General features: G+C 43.2%; 1 protein-coding gene across 1 annotated transcript in view; it reads left to right on the top strand.

Moving 5' to 3' along the window:
* LOC147702335 (cilia- and flagella-associated protein 337-like) overlaps window positions 1–17,820 on the top strand; it is a 1,229,420-nt gene that overhangs the window by 888,072 nt on the left and 323,528 nt on the right. Inside the window, exon 15 of the mRNA XM_086930967.1 lies at window positions 13,102–13,179. Within this exon, the coding sequence (XP_086787093.1) occupies window positions 13,102–13,179 (78 nt within the window). The remainder of the gene's footprint in view (window positions 1–13,101; window positions 13,180–17,820) is intronic.

Genomic DNA, 17,820 nt, shown 5'->3' with positions numbered 1-17,820 from the left:
GCGTCATAACCCGGGATGCCCTCCTTCAACCGCCGCACCTTCACACCTGGGGCCGTTTTCCTCACACGAGAACGGCCCCGCTCACTTACCACGTCAAATCTGGAACGCTTCGGGGTCAAACAGGCCGCCACCACTGCGGCCATACCGGCCGAGGCCTGACGCTGCGGCCGGGACAGCCCAGCGACGTCGCCAATTACAAGATCCAGCCTGCCTGCTTCGCTAAGAAGCCTAATCGCTTCTAGCACACGATAGTCCTCACCTGACATGACAACAATGACTAAAACTATGAACCACTAAATTCAAAAAATTCCTGAAGCAACTCCCGGCCACAAGGTCACCAAGCCTAAAATTGTGGCTGGGAGGAGGAGCCTCGTTAATTTATATGTTGGGCTCCCCTCAGTAGGAAAGAAGCCCAAAATACAAAAAACCCGCCGGCAGGGCTGCTAGTCAGCCCCACCCGCCCCTCCCAAACCGTCTGGGGGTGGGACCTCCCTGTGGTCGGCTGCCCCCCCTAAACCCCCTTCCTGCGAGGGGGTCTGCAAACCGGTAACAGTCCAATACCGGTAAATATCACCAAACTCGTGACACTCTTCTTCCGCTTCGCGCAGAAATGATGAGGGCAGACCTTCTTCGTGCAAATATTTTATTTTACCAGTGTTCCTTCCATCCTGGCGCTGAATCTGCACCACCCCTTGCACTTGGGGCCACGGAGCCAGCTGATGCCAGGGTTCTGTCTTGTGGGGCAACGAGAGAGGATTAGAACAGTCAAATTCACTGGAGCTCATACAGAGCCTGTATTGGCAATTATTTACAAGCGCTTCCATTTGTGGATTACAATCAATGACTCTGTCTCCCATAATGCAACGCCATTCATACAGAGTTGCCGAATACGGCAGGAGATAGGAGCATCTACAAAAGAGGCGGAGCCATCCAAGCGCTCGTAGGCTGCATCTCCTTGGAAGAAGAGGCAACTCAAAACGCGTCGGACTGTGGCCTGATGCTAAAATTTTCTGGTGATACCGACTGTTCGTACCTTTAATAAAGCTTTGGGGAAGCTCCTCGCTGTCCGAGTGCGGTTTGCTTTATGGACATTCCCCACCAAGCTGAAATATTACGGTTTAGGGATATGTAGTATTATGGGGTAGTTTGAGATATATGTATATATGTATTCACAGGACTTTGGATATATACATATTTATATAAAATAACATATATCTATATATAATATATACATCCATATAACACATATATATATATATAATATAATATATACATCTATATTACAAATATATATATATATATATATATCTATACTACTATTATAAAGAAAGAACTTTGAACCTTTGAGGCGGGTAAACTCGGGAACCACAGCGCCAATCCACACACCCGATACATCATTGTAATCGTCAGGGTGTGCAGATGGAGATAGGCTATATAAACTATAAAAATATGCGTTATTTAAAAAATGTACCTTAAAAAAAAAGTAGTCCCTTCGAAGTAGCGCCGGCCGCGACCTGCGTGCTGACGTCAGGAGCGCAGGGAGGAGCCGCGTCAAGGAGCGCGAGGAGGAGCGGCGGACATGGCGCGGGGGAGGTGCGGTGACGAGCGGCGGACAGGCGGTGAGGACCGGCGGACAGGCGGGAGGAGCGGTGACGAGCGGCAACGAGTGCCTGAGCGGTGAACTGAGGACCGCGGGGGAGGAGCGACGGCTGAGGTAAGGCTCCGGGGGACCCACGGACAATGTCGGGGCAGGCGGGGGTCAGGGCAGGCGGGGGGCGGGGCAGGAGGGGGACGGGGCGGGCGGGGGCCCAGGCTGCTGGACAATGTCGGGCGGGCGGGGTCCTGGCTGCTGGACAATGTCGGGGCGGGCGGGGGTCGGGGAAGCCTGATTGCTCCTGGACAAGGTCGGGGCGGGCTGCTAGTATAATATAGTTTTATATATATTATATTTATATTTATGTATATAAATATTTTTATTATTATTATTTATATGTGTATGTATTCAAAGTTCCTCAATACTACATATCCCCAAACTTTTCTGACTACATCTCAACACTACTCTTTCCTGAACAGAAAAATATTACTACCCCTCAGCATTATCCATTCTTGAATCCTAAATACCCCTTGCTACTCCTATGCGCTACCCACACCTGAACCTTAAAAACTCCTTATTATCCCTTAGAATACTCCTTCCTGAACCATGAAAAACCTTTATCTACCCTATACACTCCCATCTCAGAACACTTAAACTCTTTACCACCCCAAAACTCAAGTGATCTCTTACCCCTTAATATCCCAAAACATCATCCACCATGCTCTACCCTCCCTAACACCCTTGCATATGTTGTAAATGTAATGTACTGAAACTAATCTTGTAATTTGCCTTGTTGTGGTGTAAATGTGTTGTTGTGGTGGATGTGATGAGTTGTAGGGGTATGATATAATGAATTGACCATTTGATTAACTGGGAAAGGGGTTGTAAATAATTATTTGAATATTAGACGACAATTCCCGAATGTTGGCTCCCCACATGACCCTCAGTTATATGCAGGCCTTACATGTAAATCGAAAACAGGGATTTGTAATATCGTTTAGCTGTCAGAAATACAATTAAAATGGTTGATCAAAACGTCTTGGATCAGTAGACAGAATTATTTAATGCAGTATTCTCTCCCAGGTGTGGATCTCAGCCTCATACTGGGCACACCACGGAAATTTCAGCTGCTTGCTGTAGAGAAAAGTATTTGCCCAAGATTTTTCGAAGAAGGTTTCAATATGAAAACGGAGGCTCAGACAATAAAGAATGGTCTCTTCACTGGGCAATACTGTGCAGACTTGTGCTTAAATCAGCAAGCCTTTCACTCAGATGCCGTTTGTTCTTCACAGAGAGTTCTTCTGTTTCCATTTCCAGCTTGTTCTAAAGGCAGGAATGTAATGGCTCTATTTTAGGCAAAAGTTCTATTGTGGTCAAAAGATTTTATTATGCATCCACGGGGCATATTATCAAGGACCGGTGTTAAAAGTATTGCCGTTTTATCGGCTGGAAACTGCTGATAAAACGTCGATAATGGGCTTGATAATACACCCTTGTTAATTCCCATAGAAGCCCAGGTTAACACCAGAACCTGGGCTTCTACGGGAATTAACAAGGGCGTATTATCAAGCCCAATTTTCGCTGTTTTATCTGCAGTTTCCTGCTGATAAAACGGTGATAATTTTAACACCGGTCCTTGATAATATGCCTCCGAGTCCTTTTGCATGGCAGAGAGAACACGAAAAGAAAGACAAGTGTGTCAGTCTGAGTGTGGCTATGTCCCAGAGTCTCACTGTTTATGTTTTAAACTTCCATTTCAGCCCTTTCAACGGATTAGACAATTAGCAACTTTCGTTCAGGAATGAAACTTATATATATATGCTTGGCATTGGGTGCTATTAAAAATGCACATAAACCACAATGGTACATCCTGAAGCCATACACTTCTGTCTTACATGAGCGGCAGACCCTGATGCAGAGGTCTAGCCCGGGACCAGGGTTCAATTCCCCGCATCGGGGGGTCTTGGGCTAAAAATTCCATATACCTGATAATTCTCACCTCGGTGCCTATTCCAATCATGGAGTCCCACTCTGCAACTCTGGGCAATAGCTTGCTTAATCTCCACAACGGCCCCCACAACGCTAAGGATGCCTGGCCTCCACCTTGGGGGTGCCCAGGAGTGGACGCCTCACAGGGAAAGCCAGGATGGGTTCCACAGCGGTATTCGTACAAGCGCCTTGAGACCCTTGCGGGTGAGTAGGGCGCTATACAAGTATCAATTTACATTACATTTACATTTTACATGTGTGACATTTATTGCTCATGTCACTGTTTCATTTTCTTTGCTGTTTACCATGGTGTTACTGGAAAGATAAATAAGCCATTTGGTTGAAACCAATGCACAATACATGTTTTCAGGGGAAAGTAAACCGGGGGTGACACTGTTTAGCAGTGTTACAGCCAGAGAGCCCTAAAGAAAGAAAAAAAAACAAGACAGGAATAGGAAACAAGCATTTACAATGCAATGGTTTCGCCTTTGGAAAAGTTAGAGCTATGGGCATTTTAAATGACAAAATCTGTATTTATGTGTTGGTTTTGAAAACAGATAAATAAATGGCATTGTCTTTTACATTGCCATTAGCTTAATCTCTCGCAAATGTGAGACCTATTGTACCCTACGGACGAGCTCAGCAGACAGCAATTACTCACAAACAAAAATCATGCAATGAAGATGAGGGAAACTTCAAAATATCAGCCATTTGAGCAACAAGAAACTCCAAGAAGCTAGTGCTCCCTCCTGTAACCTCATATTAAATGGCAAAATTACAGGAAGCTAAAAATAATGACACGGACAGCGGGAGGGGGGGACGCATAGCTGCCAAGGTTTCAGATTGCCATGTGTGACATTTTCATAATTTCAGCGAATTTATGAGTGACATTTCAGCGACTATGAGTGACACTTTATCACGAACAAAAATCATGCAATGAGGACGAGGGACACTTAAAAATATCAGAAATTACAGCCATTTGAGCAACAAGAAACTCCAAGAAGCTAGTGCTCCCTCCTGTAACCTCATATTGAATGGCAAAATTACAGGAAGCTAAAAATAATGACATTTCAGACATTGACAGCTGAAACGCTTAGCACTGAGAACTTGCTACACTGCATGAGATACATAAATTCACTACATGGAATTCAGTTGTGCACGTTTATTTTAAGTTTAGACTACTGCAGTGCTATATTGTAGGCAGCTTTCAGAGATCCCCCCCGGCCTTTTGACCAATTTTTAATGAAAAGTCTCACCTTGCTCTGGGAGTGACGGCAAAGGGAGCAGGAGCAGTGGCAGTAGGAAAATGATGACGGACATTAAGCGCAGGGCCCGTGCATTACAGGAGGAAAAAGTGACATGTGTGCAGGTTACAAAAGCGCCCAAAGTACAAGTAGAGTTATGACACTCAAGCACAAGAATAAACGTTACGTAGGCAATGGTGGCACTTGTGCAAGTATCTAACGCAAACAAAATGTAAGAGGTAGCACACAGTGTGTTACAAGAGAAAAGTGGTGTGTGTATGTTACAAACGAGTATCAAACAGGTAGAAGGATAATACTGCAAAAACTGGCAGACACACTGACCCCGGTTTGTAAGGCTGTACCAACAGGTAAAAATAAGAAATAGTTGTACATATGGTTCATACGACGCTTCTGACATTTCTAACAGTAACTGGCAGGAGGTGCAATTACTAATTTTAATGGCACAGCTATACGTGGGATGAACAAAGTAGTAGCTATTTCCAGGATGTTGTGTTCTGTATTTTGTGTATGTGTGCGTAGTATACTATTCCTGTATCGTGCACACTTGAAACTGAGTTGCACCCACGTGTATACACAGGACCTGAAAATACACAGGAACCAATAGATGATGACATTTACATTTGTTCAGAAATCGATCAATGTTTTTGCCGTTTATGCTATGGACATCAACATAGGGCCAGACTAGGACTCGCGTCGATGTCTGTTTATAAATACTTCCGGGTCTGAGCACCGGCGAGACCCGGCACACTTAAAGCACTGGTTAATGGTCTCTGAGAAACGCGCATCAGAAGGATAGTGGAGTCAGCAGTCATGACCTGAACTTCACCCCTGCTCTAGAAGACAGGCCTTCACTGAAGCCTTACAAATGCCCATCAAGAAGCCTGATTACAATTCAAATGCAAATAACTGATGCAAACCGCGCACCTGCTAATTACCATAGCTCCAGGAAGCAGTATTAACCGGGCACCTTCTGTGCTGCGTTACACCCCCTCGCTGCTTTTTTCTGCCACAACAGTAGATTTTCTACTTGAGTGGAAGCTTTCTCGGTGCGAGTGGCAGCTTTTTCAATGCGAGAGATAGTGACCTGCCGTGACCATCCGTGTTAAAAAATCTTAAAGGGAGGCAGATTTTCTTACTTGGCAAGCCATGCAAGAAAAAACTCTGCCACTTGACAGTTGATGAAGTATTCCTGAAACTCCATACTTCAAGCGAAGTGGGCAAAACTCTGCCAGAGGAGCAGAGTTTACCACCCACCCCTATTCAAAATGAACAGTGACCTCAGCAGACAATTACATTATGGAGATCAGTGGCCTAAGCTGAAATCTGAAAGACATAACTTGTGCTTCCCGGGCGTCAATCATAGAGGTCACTGCTGCAGGAATTGTGTAACACTAGCCACGTGTTCTCATCCAAAAGGATGAAACACTGGTAAATTATCTCAATAAAAGATTGTCAATCCTGCAAGCGATCATGTGATGATATTTGGTGGTTGTATGTGTATGTTGTATGATATCCACTGTGGTTAGAGGAACTGCCTTTCTTTGTTATATAAATAGCTGTTCATACCTATAGCCATTTTTTCTGTATTTAATTAGTATACGTGTGGTGCAGTTGCACCATGGACGGTGTCACCAAGCCCTGGTTAATTCACAAATATATAAATTTTTTATGTGTGACATTGGCTTTGTGTGTGCAGAGGCTGCATGCAGCAGTGGCAAAGCGAGTGTGTGTTTGTGACGTTCTTAAATTGTGTGGTTCAAGGAAGTGATACTTCTCATTGTGTGGGTCAGGAAAGTGAAAGTTCACATTGTGTGGGTCAGAAAAGTGATAGTTCACAATGTGTGCGTCAGGAAGGTGATACCTAAGAACTGATAATAGATCTCGGATTCAATCAGCAGGGTTGGGTGGGGGACCTTTAGCCTTGTCCTGAATATAAAATGAAAGTCTGTTTTTTGGGATGGAGTCCGAGCCATGTCGGATTACTTAGTTAAAAAACAGTTACTGCTAACACATGGCAGTCAGCCTGGTCTGCGCGTTTAATCCTTACATCAGGGTGGTTGTTGTAGTCCGCATTGTTTGCTGAATTAGGTTAGATGTTTTGGTGTCAATTATTGTGTGGTGCATATGGATTTTTCTTGTATCTAGATGTCATTGTGCAGTCAGTATTCAACTCAATAACCAATGTAGTGTGAGACAGCGCCCTTAACCGGCATCGTATTCTAGGCGCAGAGCGACAAGATACGCACAATATTTAACTGCCTTTACTTATATCAGTAATTTCAGCATCTAAAATATCGGCGAGTGACCTCAACATAGAAGAGGACGTCACAGAGGGCATTGCATTTGAACACAGACATAGGCAAGTCCAAGGTGGCAGCTGCTTTTGTTTTAAGATTAGGTTTATTTTAGGGCCACACCCTTCCACCGACATTCATCTCTCGCTACCATTATGGGGGTACATTAAATTTAAATAGTACTAGACACATCCCCTCTCTTGGGAGAGTAGCAATTCATGAAAGCACTCCAAAGTACGCCCTTGTGCACGTTTCTAATTAATAATGTTTTCACCAACTACTGCAAACATAATTCAAAGCTAGAAAAAGTGTCTTATGGGCTTCAGGATCATTTGCGATTCTGACGTAGGATTGTAATTTAACATGTTACGGTGCAGGTTATAGAGTAATGGGCTTAGCTCTGTAATCCTCTTCAATGTGGCTTTTGACCTCTTCTGGGCCTCTGTACCCATGTATGAGTTCCATCGGTTGAAGGTCAAGTTCTAGCGCCTTAAAGCATTGTCTGCTCGGTCAGTGCACTGCTGTGGACGTCCAGTTCTAACATGTGGAGGGCGGGCGGCAGCAAGACCAGTTCACTGGTGGACTTATTAGAGCAATGTCAGTGCCACAGTTTCCATTATATATGACGTAGTACTTATTGTGCTGGACTCGCCCCTGTACCTTGGACGTCTCGCTCGCATAAATCAGGGGCCGTGTTATAGAGGGCATGGCCAGGCCTTCTTTTCGGAAACCACTCCCCGCCTGACTTAAGGAACAAGGAAAGGCACGGACAGCGGGAGGGAGGGCAGGAAAGGCACGGACAGCGGGAGAGGGCGGGAAAGGCACGGACAGCGGGAGGGGGGCGGGAAAGGCACGGACAGCGGGAGGGAGGGCGGGAAAGGCACGGACAGCGGGAGGGGGGCGGGAAAGGCACGGACAGTGGGAGGGGGTGCGGGAAAAGCATGGACAGCGGGAGAGGGGTGTGGAAACGGGCACACGGACAGCAGGAGGGGGGGCGGCGGGAACGGCCACAATCAAAAGCACTCACCTGGACCTGGACTTCCTCCGGCGGCGGTCGGCCGCGGAATGACCAAAAGAAACATGGACAACCAAAAAAATAAACCTCGCCCACCGCCACACTGACGTGATAAAAGAGGCTGGATGAGAAAAAATTTCAGGAACGCCCACGAGTCGCCTCGCAGAATGACGGACGCCTCTCTCTTCCAATGGCTAGCCTCCATTTATGGAGCTAGCCAATGGAACAGAGAGGCAGGAATAAGCCACATACTGGTAAACAAAAGTTTTCGCCTGCGCGAAACGCTGCTTGCGCAGCTGTTCGCCAGGCAAAACCTACAAATGGGGCGAAAGGACAAAAAAGATTTTCTTTGTCACAAGAGCTCCCTCCAGCTGAAGGCAAGGAGAACACACTTCATACCCAACCCCTTAGAGGTTTTCACCTCAGATGCAAGAGCTTGGATAGACAATCAGATTAAGATCAGTCGGATCCAGGGTTTTGTTCCACCAAGAAGTAAGTTTCCTGTAATTAGATGGATCACCTCACAAGTCTAGAGTTTTCTCCTTCCTCCAGACCTTCATCCTCAGCCCCCTGTCCCTCTTTGCATTAGCTAGCTGAGTTGTCTGAACTCTAAAATGAGTCTCAAACTGTTGTGGTGTCACTTTCATCAGCAGCCACTCAACAGTCAAAGTTCCCCCCTCCGTGTCACTCAAGTGCTGGTCCCTGATTAGTAGCCGTCTGCTAATGAATGCTACAGATTGATTCTGCCTTTCATTATTAAGGTGGGAAAGCATTGCCCCTATTCTATACTCTGTCTGAACCACAGACTCCTTACTGAAGGCAGGTGACTTGACACTCTGCTGGCCAGAACAATTTCTTTGACTATTTCTATGAGATCATCTCTGTGAAAGATGCAACACAGTTCCTATAGCCCTGGACAATCATGTGGTAGTATCCTGTGAGTCCCAAAGAGGCCGTCTAGAGTCTGTATCCCTTCATATACCCTGTGCAATCAGCACAGGAAGGAGAAATAATGTTTCTGCACAGCCACAACCACACTGGATCAGCTCTCTATGTCTCCTGATACCTGATGATAGGGTGGGTGGGTGTTAGTCAACTAGAACTCAGGAGCATGTCAGAGAGAAAAGGTGCCCCTCGGGCACCAGAAAGCTCATTAGCCTGCCCTGAAGACATTTTAAAGAAAGTACTGGTCTAAAAAACATTACAAATTATACGAGCAGTAAACATTTAAAATGAGCATTTATGTACAACCAATATCTGGCCTAAAAACATAAAAAATTATACACACAGTAAACATTTAAAATTTACATTTATGTACAACATATTTCTGCTGTTCATAAATGTAAATTTTGAAAAAGATTAGCTTTTTTGTTTAGATAGGTAGCCGGAAAAAATGGGGCAGAGTTTAATGTAATCTGAAATATAATCTAACCCCAATTTAGAGTGACACAAATAAGTAAAGGTACTCTCAGGATCTGCCAGCAGTTGTCTCAAAAAAACATTCTCCACCTTCTGAATGGCTGTGTAGTCATGAGTGCCAGAAGGCCCTGCACCATAAGTGGCATTTGAAAGGCCTTTCGACTTGTATACTGCCAAGGGCTCTTCAATGGGTTTACTGCGCAAATTTTGAGGTAAAGTTGAACAATGCCTCTACACTTCTTGCGAAGACAGCTGCCCTAGTGCATAACAGTGGGCTTCAGCTCAAACAATAAAACCCTCAGGTAAGGAAAAGTGGGTACAAAGCTGATCTTGGCAAATATAAAAGGAATATGTCCGGGATTTATACTTTTTCAGTCCATAAACCATAATGTGTATCTTCGACTAATTTATTATTTGGTTTAAATCTGTCATAAAAATAAATAAAATCCAGGAGTTTCAGTAACTCGAACAGGGTGCAGGCTAGGAGCACCGTGTTGCCCACATAAAGAAAAGAAGGCACTCAGCGGGTGTGTGTACATGTGGTACATCAATACGAGATTTCGTTAAAAATGTATCAAGCACATTTATATGTAAAATAAATAAAATAGGGATGAGTACACAGCACTGGTGGACACCTCACTGTTCAAGTTGTAGCAGATACTGGCCATTATCTCATTGTTCTATTGCCTGAGGAAATTCAAAGTGCTGGCCTCGGCCCCTAAATTTTGCATAATGTCCCAAAGTTTAGACGATTCAAGTAATAAAAGGTTTAGCTCAGGTACATAAATGCCAAGGAAACACTCCCTCCTTTAGTGACTGCATGTTTACTAACTAGAAGGTGTAGATTTAAACACTGCTCAATTGTCCCAAAGCCAGGTCTGAACCCACATTGTAGGTCATACAAGATGTGATTGGTATTATGAGCCCACACTTCAAGATGTTCTAAAAGGATCCTTACCATTATCTTTGTTGTAGGTTCGATCAATGATGTTGGTCGCTAGCACTTTGGATCACTCTTGTTGCCCTTTTTAAAAATGAGAACAATAATGGCATTTGACCATCAAGGTGAGGGGCCGATGACGGCAGCAGCCTTCACAACATTGGTCAAAAGAGAGGCCAATATAGCAACATTCTCCCTGAATACATCTATTGAGACCCCATCAGGTCCCTGTGCCTTGCCTCTGGGACACTTGTTAATGACATCCAGTATGTATTGTAATTCAATACAAAGACAGCCAAACTGTTCCGCCCTACTCTCTATGTTGACTCACCATTCAATATGGGCGATCATAAACCCAAGAAAAATGGCAAATCCAGTCATCAGGTGAGATTATGACATGAATCCCTGAGACAAGCTAATCCTTAAAACGGAGAGATTGACTACATGCCAACAAAATTGTCTGTCTTTGTTAGTACTTGCTGCCAGAAAGGATTCATAAGGCTAGTCTCATATTACTTTTTTTCTCTTCATGACCATCCTTTTATATTCTGACCTGCAGTTGAGTACATATTCATCCTCCCTACGGAGTTGTTTGAGTGCTGTAATGAGAGGTTAAAAATAACAGTAAAAAATCATGATGCTGTCATCCTCCATAACACTATCCAGCTCTATCTCTTAATAGTTCAGCCTCTTTATGACCGTAGACTACTAACTTATTTTAGGTTGGAAACATTTTTTAGGATAATTATGCTCCCAATATGTAAGGAATGGTCCAAGGAGAAAGTAATCTGCCCATGTGACATGTCTTCCTTCCTGTCTAACATTCATTTTACCTTTTATTGTACCTTTTACGCACATCCAAGGAGACACATTTTAAGGCCCTTACTGCGTACTTGGGGAGTGCGAAAGTCCCGTGAGGCTTATAATAAATTGCGTTGTTTGGCCGATCACCATACAATTGTCACAGTAACGGCTTTTTTGAAAGTAGTACTAAGATTACAACGCTCTATTGTATTAGATTAACTGGCCTCCCATCCCAAAATGTTAATGTATTTTTGTGTAGTTTGATAGGTGGTTTCGCTATTTTAATTTAGATACTAAATATTTTAATGACTCACTATGTATTTTATGACTTTGTTTGTAATCATGATGACATTCAAATAGATGTATTTTATTGTATGCTTTTATGAACTGTTTTTACAATTCGAATAAAGCTTTAAAAAAAAGAAGAAAAAAAGAGTGCTGTAATCAAATGTCTATGGGGCTTTGAACAATGCATAGCAAACCATCTTGCAGGTTTTGCTTTATGGGGCCACTGAGGGGCCAGTTGCAATTCCCTAATTGATCTATGTAGTGTGGCATAACAAGTAATAGTTGCTTCTGCACTAAAACCTTCATCCAGACACGGCAGGAACTTTGTCTTATTATTCAAAATTATATTAGTTTGAAAATTTCCCTTGACAAATCGATCCATCTCATTTGGACCTCCTTATGTTTTTTCCTCTCACATTGTTAGGTCGCTGGTTGGATGCTTAGGACAGGCCAACCTACTAAGATAAGAAAATGATAAAATGTTATGGTCACTATGTGCATTTCTGAAACAGTGTAGTTGGAGAAGAGCCTCGGCAAATCAAATAGCTGCTGCTGTCCCTGCCATGGAATGTGAGTCCGAGGCAAAGTACAAGCAATATTTTACAAGAAGCAAATTGAGCATTTCTCCATATGGTGTATTGCAACAAGGAGTTAAAGCCTCCCCATTCATGCCCACAATTCCACAAGAACTGAAACTAGGTGGACCACAATATCTAACATTAAAGTCTCCCATCCATACAAGTTGCACCAATCCTCACTGCAAACTTACACACCCCTCTACTTACATGGTCACGGCTTTTGTATTATCAATGATGTTCTGATCGAATTTGCTATTTTGAAAATTAATTTGAAGAAATTTCATAAAACTGCAGTCACACCATAATATCTGAAAATTCCGAGATCCCAAATATAACTGCGCAACAGTCTCCCAGAACAGAGTGGAGACTAGTGTAAGCAATCCACCCTTGACTCTACCTGATCGTACACGCCCTGTGAGGAGAAAATATGAAATAAACTTGCCTATGTATTAAGGGTCAGTAGCCCAGGTTTCCTGGTAACAAATGATGTCAACATTTTGCTAAGACCCAACCATTCAGGACTGTTTGCCTTAGAGCGCAGACCTGCTACATTTCTGTAGGAGGGTGAATAGAGTGTCATGGTTGACGTTAAACCTCCTTGCACAAAGGTTGAAGTGTGTTTATTTTTACAAATTGAGGAATTAGTCAAGCAAAACTCATCAATTACTATTAATCCATCACTGGTGACATGGATATTGTGTTTCCCATCGGGTCTGGATTTAGGTATTGTATTTTATCTGCATAATTGTCCATCTAAGGACACCGGCTGCGATAATACAGCTAATCTTTTGGCGACTGGAATGGAGAAACGTGAAGGAAGATTACATTCAGTCATGAATAGATTTGCTGCATTATCGCAGACATCCATCTTTTACTGTTATATAATAATCCCTTTTTTCATTTTGTTTCTTATAGGGCATCAAGCCATCATCATGCAACACCGAGAGTGCTCAGTCGCAGCCGTTGTGAAAGTAGATACAGCAAAAATACTGGGTAATGTAAATTTTCCACATATTATTACCAAAAGAATTCCATATTAATGTTTAATAGTTCTTAATATGACATTGGACCAAAACTACTTTATGGCTGAGCCCAGAATAGATATAAAACTAGATCTAATGCTTCATTGCCGCTTTCTTCTACTTGACTGTGGGCCACATGGCATATGCACTGCTTAATTGGGCATATTCGTACCCGACATATTCATTCGGCCCGACCTCTCTAGTGTTGCCTTGCTTGCGCAGGAAAATGTACTTGTGACAATACATGAATTATGAATTGTGGTGTTAAAGATTGGATAAAACGGGATGATGATCAGATGTGGCTAATGCTGCTGAAACTCAGTGGTATCTTCTCATATTCCCTTGCATAATAAAGTTCCCTTTAGCATTAGAATGTTAATTGTACAGTCTAGAATGTATGTGCTAGTAATCCGGTTGCCTAGTGCTCGCGTCTTTAATTAACTTTTCTGTTGACATTGATATCTGCGTGTCAACGTTAAGAGTAGCCTCTCTTTAATGCCATCAACCATCGCGTTGACGCGCACAGCTAACTGTGTGTCTACATTACCACTTTGTCACACTGACACACACAGCTTAACATTTTCTTTAAAGCCTTCAAGTCATCTTTCATCGCGCTGATGCTCACAGGAAGCTGTGTGTTTATGTTACCACTTTCTTACGCTGACACACACAGCAATTTAGTAATCACCCAGCGTGTCGTATATCTCTGACACACACAGCTTTCTTCAAGAATTGTTCAACAACAAATCTAAATCTATATAAATAAAAATGTAAATGTTCGTTTGTTCAAAATCGTAAATCTCCGAAAGATCTTCACCGATTGCTTTGAAATTTTGACACAATTTTGGATTCGAATACGCGCGTGTTTTAATATACACAACGTTGGATTTGAATACGCGCATGTCGAATATGCGCGTGTTATTATTCAAAAGTTCGAACGACACATAAAAATGTCAATGTTCGTTTGTTCAAAATCTTAAATCTCCGAAAGTTCTTCATCGATTGCTTTGAAATTTTGACACAACGTTGGATTCGATTAGGCGCGTGTTTATATGTACACAACGTTCTTCATTTTTTTTCAGAGTTTTATATAGCGCGAACTTGACCCGAATTGTGTATCAGAGTGCTTTACATGCGTTACGTTACATGAGGACACACATTCATTTTTGTTAGGCACGGGGAGATTAAGTGATTTGCCCAGAATCACAAGATGGTTGGCGTTGTTATCGAGACTCGAACCCAGATCCCCAGGTCCGAGGTCGAGCGCCCTAGCCGTTAGGCCCACTCGAATACGAATACCAACTCGAATACGTATTGGACACGTGCGTATTTTTAATCAAAAGGTCGAACAGACCCTATCAATTTGGTTGCTGCGCAACAACTACAATGTACGCATAGAGACAATAGTCTACATATATTAGGATGGAAAGTTGGTGTCAGGATGGCAGACCGGGAAATGGGTGGAGGGAGGGGGAGGAGTTGGTTCACTTTGCAACATTAAGAAAGGACGCATAGAGACAATAGTCTACATATACCAAGATGGACAGTTGGTGTAAGGATGGCAGACAGGGAAGTGGGTGGAGGGAGAGGGGAGGAGTTGGTTCACTTTGCAACATTAGCGCATGTTTATATATATACAATGTGGGATTCGGATACGCGTGTGTCCAATACGCGCGTGTTTTTAATCGAAAGGCCGAACAGACCCTATTGATTTGGTTGCTGTGCAACAAATGCAAGGGACAGATAGAGACAATAGTCTACATATATTAGGATGGACAGGTGGTGTCAGGATGACAGACCGGGAAGTGGGTGGAGGGGGGAGGAGTTGGTTCACTTTGCAACATTAGCACAAGTTTATATATACACAACGTTGGATTCGAATACGCCTATGTACAATACGCGCGTGTTTTTAATCGAAAGCCGAACAGACCCTATCGATTTGCTTGCTGGTCAACAACTACAAGGGACGCATACAGACAATAGTCACAAAAACATATTGTATACCCACAAGCATTGTGAAATTAAACCTATTAGAAACGTGTGCTTACTCTTTTCTTTCTTTTCCATTTAACCAGACTGAGCCAGAGCAACGTGTGGTCAGGTACAGCTAGTTAATTAAATGAAAGTATACTGATTTTACGCTGACGTGCAGAGCACTGCGAGTTTGCATGTCACAGCTTTCTTAAAAGTCGCCTGCATATTTTCTACGCTGACACACACAGCAATTTAGTAATCATTCTGTGTGTCACATGTCACTAACACGTCCAGCTTTCTTTGAGAATTGTTCTGCAACAATTTAAAATATTTAAGTGAAGATAAAGTATTTTCATGCTAACGTGCACAGCACTGTGAGTTTAAATATTTCATTTTAAGTGGTGATTTTCGCTGAGGTACACAGCACTTACTCTGTAAACTTACACGTCATTCTCTAAGGTGATTTTCTCACTGATGTACACAGTGCTTACTTTATTAGTATAACACTTCGCATAACTGTTTGGTTTTAAAGGTTTCTTTCATTACAACTCAAGCCTGTCTGCAAATTAAAGATGCAAAACGTCACTTCTCCTCCTTTCTTTCTCTCCAACCCTGGTGATCCTCCCATCCTCCCAGTTCTCTACAGTTAGCCGTCTGCCTCTAACCACCCCCACCCCTTCTTGCGCACGCGTGAACACACACACACGCACGCACGCACGCACACCCACACACACTACATCCATTCCGGCCAACGACACATTTCTATACATTTGATTGTTTTTGATCATATTCGAGTTTTCCAGACCCCTAGTACCGCTAATTGTAACAGCAAATCATATTCCGTCTCCGTTTCTCTTGTAATCTGTGTGATCTCTGACTTTGTTCTAAAACATTTGGATTTGGGAGCATTCCCATAAAATATTAACGACTGTACTAACCTGGTGGCATCCTTTCAGACGTCACCCGTCATCTGTCCTCCCGATCCTTCCTAGCTGTTCCCTTGTATTGTAAATTCAGTGTATGCTGCAGTGTATTTAGGCCCTCGTAAAAGGTGCAGATGTTTCACTCGCTTTGAGTGAGCACGTGAAGGGTAGAAAGAAGAGAACAGAATAGGATGGAAAATTAACCAGCAAAAGAGAAACGGCAGAGGAGCTGGTATAACAGGGAGGCCCTGAGAGAGGACATAAAGTGTCAGGCGAGTAAAAGATAGCTGATTAAAAGAGACTGGACAAAGAGAGGGCGAATTAGTGGGAAAAGTTATAAAGAGACAGCCTGGTGAGAAAAAAGCAGAGAGAGAGGAGAGAAAATGACTAGTGCAGAGGTGAGAAAAGGGTAATAAGACCAACGGAGCAAAAGGGGCTGGAGAGAATAATAGTTCATGGAAGTCTGACTAGTGTGTGTGTGCGTGTGTTTGTTTATTGGGTGTGCATGCGTGTGTGTGTGTGAGAGAGAGATGGAGAGAGAGCGAGAAGCACGTGAACAAGAGAGAAATGCAGCCGAGATGAGAGAGTGACAGTCAAGAGAGATGACATTACTGAGAAACAGGAGAGAGAACAACATAAAAAGAGCCTGGAGAGAGAGGCGGATAGGTGTTAAAGAGGCAGGCAGGTTATGTTATGTTATACATTTATTTAGCACACTTTCACCCTGAAGTCTCTTGTCACAGAATGAAAACGGCCTGATCTCAGACCAGAGATATCAGACCAGAATAATTAAGTTAGTGTAGAAAAAGTTTCTTCCAAAAGTGAAGATAGGAGGAGATGGACTGCAGCTCTTCTGGGAGGTCATCCCAGAATTCAGGAGCAAGAACCGAAAAAGACTTTCCATCAAAGTGGATTTGTAAACAGAGGGCCACCAAGATGGTTAGCTGACGATGAGTGAAGAGATCGAGATGGGAGGTATTTAGCTAAGTTAGCTTTATGAAAGTTGGGTGAGGACCCATAAAAGGATTTATGAACCAAGTAGATGCATTTAAAAACAATGCTATTCTGCATGGGAAGCCAATTGAGTTTCTGTAAAATAGGTTTAGTAGATGTAAAACGAGGAACTAGAATTAGGGATCTACCTGCTTGATTCTGAATTGTCTGAAGTATGCTGATGTTCTGTTGGATGTGCTAAGATATAACGAATTGCAGTAGTCCCTTCCAGATCCAATAGAAGCCTAAATAGCTGTTCTCCTGCTTCTCTGTGATAGAAGATGAAGAATTGGGTTTAGATTCCAATGGTAAAAAGAACAGGAAGCAACAATTGAAGAATACTGCATGTCCAATTTGAGATGACAGTTTAACTTAACATCTAGGCTTCTTAGGGGGAGCCTATGTTGTGGAAACTCCCTAGAGAAGAGGTCTGTAAAGCTGGAGATCAGGCAGAAGGGGTCCTACTCACCACTGAGAACTATGGGGCAGATTTATGTTAACTGGCGCATCCCCAGGGATGCGCCAGTTAACATGCGCCACAGTGCGCCACAGCTCCGCCAGCCATGGTGCGCCGTATTTATAATGCGGCGCATCATGGTGCAAAAACGGCACAGATGCGTGACGCATCTGTGCCGGAAATGTGGCGCATTGCTGGAGTTGCGTCACAAGCGCGACGTAGCTCCAGCAAGGCTCGGGGGTGCCCCATCTTTACAATGCTGCGT

Source organism: Lissotriton vulgaris, chromosome 7 (assembly GCF_964263255.1).
Source record: "Lissotriton vulgaris chromosome 7, aLisVul1.2, whole genome shotgun sequence".
In the NCBI taxonomy this organism is placed as follows: Eukaryota; Metazoa; Chordata; class Amphibia; order Caudata; family Salamandridae; genus Lissotriton; species Lissotriton vulgaris.
The sequence above is the reverse complement of the archived record's forward strand: the minus strand, read 5'-3'. Positions and strand labels throughout refer to the sequence as shown.